The sequence below is a fragment of the Dasypus novemcinctus genome, chromosome 17 (assembly GCF_030445035.2).
Source record: "Dasypus novemcinctus isolate mDasNov1 chromosome 17, mDasNov1.1.hap2, whole genome shotgun sequence".
NCBI lineage: Eukaryota > Metazoa > Chordata > Mammalia > Cingulata > Dasypodidae > Dasypus > Dasypus novemcinctus.
Window position 1 is genome coordinate 84,033,014 of NC_080689.1, and position 4,997 is coordinate 84,038,010.

The 4,997-nt window shown below is 38.0% G+C and overlaps 1 gene segment (V, D, J or C); it reads left to right on the top strand.

The window, feature by feature from the left end:
• The first annotated feature begins 2,672 nt into the window (after positions 1-2,672).
• LOC101423681 (immunoglobulin kappa variable 3-20-like) lies at positions 2,673-3,275 on the top strand. The segment is given in 2 exon segments: positions 2,673-2,760; positions 2,944-3,275. Coding segments are annotated over 2 exon segments (366 nt in total).
• The last annotated feature ends 1,722 nt before the right edge of the window (positions 3,276-4,997 follow it).

Below are 4,997 nucleotides of genomic sequence, written 5' to 3' on the forward strand. Positions count from 1 at the left end.
CTGTATCTGTCTTTGCAATGTCATTCAGGATGATTCCCACATCCTGAAAATGCCCACATAGAACACAGGTTTTTCCCTCTCCCTTCTCTCAGAAACTCCTGTTCCCACTGCCTCCACATCAATGAGAAAAATTCTTCCATTGCTGGAATCACGTCTATAGTAGAATAACAGTAAGTTTACTCTAGTCCATCATTCATTCTCCAATCTTGAGGATTCTTGGATGGCTATGCCCACTCTGCCTCCAATTGTGAGTGGGATTAGATCCTATGGGGCAGATGGATGGGACTATCTTGCTTGCAGTTGCAGACTTGCCTTGTTCCTTGAGATATTTTTTGTCCATCATCATCTCCTTGCTAGTTGTCCTGAGTGAGTCCAATGAACTGGAGAATAGTTGTTTTTAAAAGTTGAGATAAACAGTTACAACTGGTCCATGGACAGCACAAAGATTTGTCTCTTGGGCATACACCTATCAGCTCTAATATTAACTCTAAGTTCAAATAGAAGGGATAGTAGAGCCATGTGTAGGGAAACTGCAACTGAGTCCATCTCTGTCACACTAAGAAGTATACATTCCAAACTTTTAAAAATCATTATATGACTTCAGTGAAGGAGATGATAGAAAAGCTAGTTTCTCAGCTGCACTGAAATGTTAGTGGCTTCCACTCTGTTTGCATCTTTGGAGTGTTATTGGTTGTAAAATTACTCAGAACTACCTGCTAAAATGAAAAATTAATTCTAACTCTTGTTCCAGGGATTCTCATAGTACATAACCTAAGCTTCAAACTTTTCATTGAATTAATGTTCCCCTTGGATCAGCCCCATTCTGCTTTCACACTCTGTTTCATTAGTCTTTCTTAAATACCCAGGACCATCTTTTCCCAAGTCCTCTTCATGTTCTGAAGTGCTCTTCCCTGGGCTTTAAAGGACAGCCCCCTCCTCCTTTCATGCATTAGGCCAACTGTCCCCTACTTGAAGACAATATTTCCTTACTCCACATTTTAGGTGGACCCCTCTGGGCAGTTACACTGCATGAGACATCCTTTTTTATCATTCTGTCATCCAGGATAACTTTAAATTTTTGAATGTGTGTAAGAATGGGAAGGGAATTATGCTGCACAGATGCAGGAAACCTATCAATTAAGTAGTAGAAATTCAAGCAAAATAAGCAAACTTAAGAATGTATATTAAATGCAACTTCATGGAAGAGGAGAAAAAAGACATGAGTGTAAAGAGCAAAACTGAATTATTCATATTTGTAAACACAGATACTTGGTGTTCTAAGAACAGGGTGGATTGTAGATGAGAAGGAATGGCCTCCCTGATGATGTAGGCGTCTGCAGCACCATTCCTGAATGCTGGGAGGGGACCCACTCCTAAGGTAAAGTGCTCATAGGAGACAAACTACAGAAAATGAACTTATTAATTAGAATTAGAATAATACATGCCTTAGGACATTCCCCATCAAGGAAAACCTCTTAGGAACTTTTGAAAAAGTCTGCAGGAAAAGTTATACTTATGAGAATGAAAGAATTTTTTACCCATACAATTGTTAAAGTGTCCTAAATTTTCTCTTAGCTCTGACTGTTCATGCAGAGGGTTGATCCTGAAATGAACCAGGTTCACATGGCCCTACCTTTCCTGAGAAGCAGCTTAGCTCAGAGGAGGAAATCTCAAAGAAGCAGGTTAGTAGTGGCTGCAGAAATGTTACTTGCTTGTTGTGTAACCTCCCAGTAAAACGAATCATTCTACTTGTTCATAATTTAATGTCCTATGCCTAGAAGTGTTCATGATATTGTCATTTGCATAATTCTAAAATATTATTAGTTTTGGGTAGAAATATATGAAGAAATGCTCTATCAGACCTTGGGAGCTGAAGCCATTTTATCTATGACCACTAGGTGGAGGTGTTACACTTCAGGGCTCCAAATCACTAGTGATTTTAGAAAGTGGTTGACTTAAATGATAGTCCTCTCCCTGGTTGTTGTTATGGGGGGAGAAGTGGAGTGAGGGAGGTGTGGGGTATATGGGGACCTCATTTTTTTTGAATATAACATTAAAAAAATAAGGCCAAAAAAAATTTGATAGTCCTAAGGGTGACTTGTAAGTATTGGGTGACTTATTTTTGGGAGTAATACTATATTAAGGGCAATACAGATAGCTTGTTTTGGATATATTAAGTGAGGTTCCTTTGGGATGTTGAAGAGGAGCTTCAAATATCTGTTTAAAATTAAGAATAGACTGAGATAGATACACAACACGTGCACTACCTCTTAATCTATCCAATGATATGAACGTATTCCACCTAGGTTTTGGCATCATATTTATAACATTTAATTAAATTATGATGTTACACTTACAGATGCATTTATTTTCTTACAAATTTCTTTTGTTTTCAAGATGAGTGCAGGTGATTTGAAAGATATAATTGTTGATAAAATATTTCATTTTCTGAATTGTGCTAAATATAGTTAAAAATTTTGGTTGTTAAGTTGATTTCTCGTCTTTTGCTAGAGTGTAGTTACATTTCCTGTGGTCATGATATTTTTATCCCCTTCCATTATTTATCTTTACAACTCACTGCACAGGAACGTTTCACTTTATATTCTCTATTCATTTGCATAGACTCCTTTGGGACTTGGTTGTCTGCTCAGAGCTCTATTAATGCAGGTTCTGTGGAGATGAGGCCTTAGTGCATCAGACGAGTAAGCAAGATGATGTCACATTCCCAACTGCTCATCCTGCTGGTGCTCTGGGCCTCAGGTGAGAGGTTTAGAAGAGTATTATCTTTATAAACTTGGAGAATTGTTTTAACATGCAGAGTGAGCAAACCATTTCATCCAAAGCAGACCTGAATATACATAATAAATAAGAAAACCTATCTTTAAATATATATTTTATACATTTGTGACTTAATGCATGATCAATGCTCTTTTCTGGTTGCAGGTGCCAGTGGGGACATCGTGATGACTCAGTCTCCGGGCTCTGTGGCTGCATCTGCAGGCGAGACTGTCACTCTCAAGTGCAAGTCCAGTCAGAGTGTTGGCAGCTACTTAAACTGGTACCACCAGAAACCAGGACAGGCTCCTAAACTGCTCATCTATTATGCATCCATCAGGGCATCTGGAGTCCCTGATCGATTCAGTGGCAGTGGGTCTGGGACAGATTTCACTCTGACCATCAGCAGATTCCAGCCTGAGGATCTGGGAGAGTATTACTGTCAGCAGGATAACAGCAGACCTCCCACAGTGCTTCAACCTTGAACACAAACCTCCTCCCCAGGGCTGTTGGGCAGTGAGTCTTGCAGCACCAGCTGCTTCCTCTTCAAATAGACTTGAATATGTTTGCTTCCTCCATCTGTCTGAGAAACCACATCTTTTAGGGGACTTTACCATTGAAATTTCTTTTTCTCTTAGCCAGATCAAGTAACAGGGTGTATTGACCCTCTAGCCTGGGGTCTTTTAACTTTCACAAACTGATGGATTGAATCTCTCTTCATTGTACCTCCTTAGTGTTTAAAAATTTATCATTTTCTTTCCTTATCCCTTCAATCTTCTTCCTTCTCCACCATCTTCCTCCAACTCTGGTGCTTCCCAAGATTAAATCCTTGATCCTTCATAAGCAAAATTTCCCCTGTGGAAGGTCATTATCCTCCCTTACGCTTTCCTTCCCGGTACACTTTGCCATTCAAGCCTTTCTTTAAAGTGTCACAAGAGATGACTTGATTTGCTGCAGTAGCTTCTTTTTTTAATTTAGATAACTATTTTCATTTCTTATTACCATAAAATAGTAATTGTGTCTGCCTTAATATACTATACTCATTGAAGAATGCTTAGATTATAAGGGATGATGTTCAGCCAATGACATATGTTGATTGCAGTTTGGGTATAAAATTTTCCAGTGAGCTTCATATTCTGCGATTGTCACCCTATTTCTATATTCTCTTTTAAAATGGTTGAACCATAAAACTTGCCAAAAATTGAATGTTTTCCATATTGTTATATGGTCTGTGTTTACTTCATTTTGTTCCCATATATTTGAAATGACACATATATAATTTTAGTCTTTACAACATTACTTAATGTTGTATGTTCCATCTATTTAAAAAAGAAAATGCAAATAGAATATATGTATTTTTGATGGTGTGAAGCAGTATGGACCTCAGTAAAGGAGGATCTTAAGGGGAATCTATTCTGTGGATATAACCTATTGTAGGTGGAAATCTTTGAGTAGGTTACTTAAGTTCATGCCTGGATCACTGTGGGTCTCAGTCCCTTTACTTGAGTCATTTATTAGAGAATGAGATTCAGACAAAGAAGGAGAAAGCCATGGCAGCAAGAATCTGAAGCAATGAAACCTGGAAGTTACAGAAGTAACAAGCAGATGCCACCATGTGTCTTGCCATGTGACAGAGGATTCTAGCACCACTGGCAGCTGGTCTTTGGGAAGAAAGCATTGCCTGATCATGCCTTGATTTAGACATTTTTCTCAGCCTCAAAATTGTAAGCTTGTAAATTAATAAATACCTCTTGTGGAAGCCAGCCCATTTCAGCCTTGCTAACTAGAACAGTCTCTATCCAAATATTTATAGAAGAAATGAAAGTCTGCCTCCTTTTGTAAAGCCCTTTTTCTTTTCTCCATCTCTTTCAACTGTTCTCATTTTTTCATGGCAACTGTCTAATTCTTCAACTTTAACCTTCTAGAAATGTGTGACAACTTTCTTTCTGAACTCTTTGACCAATTGTGAACTTTTTTTCTTACCATCCTTTGGCACTGAAGAAATTCATGGTTCTTAAGTCTGCTGTAACCTGCACACTTTGGATAAACTTTATTTATTCATTTATTTATGAATTTATTTTTAAAATTTATTTTTTGTTTTGGGACTTCATTACTCCAGCTTTCAAGTCCAGCATCTTCAAATTACTCTACGCTCTTTTCTCTCTTGCACTTTTATGGTTGTCTGTCAAATTATCCTGCATCCCTTTTATAGGAATATATGT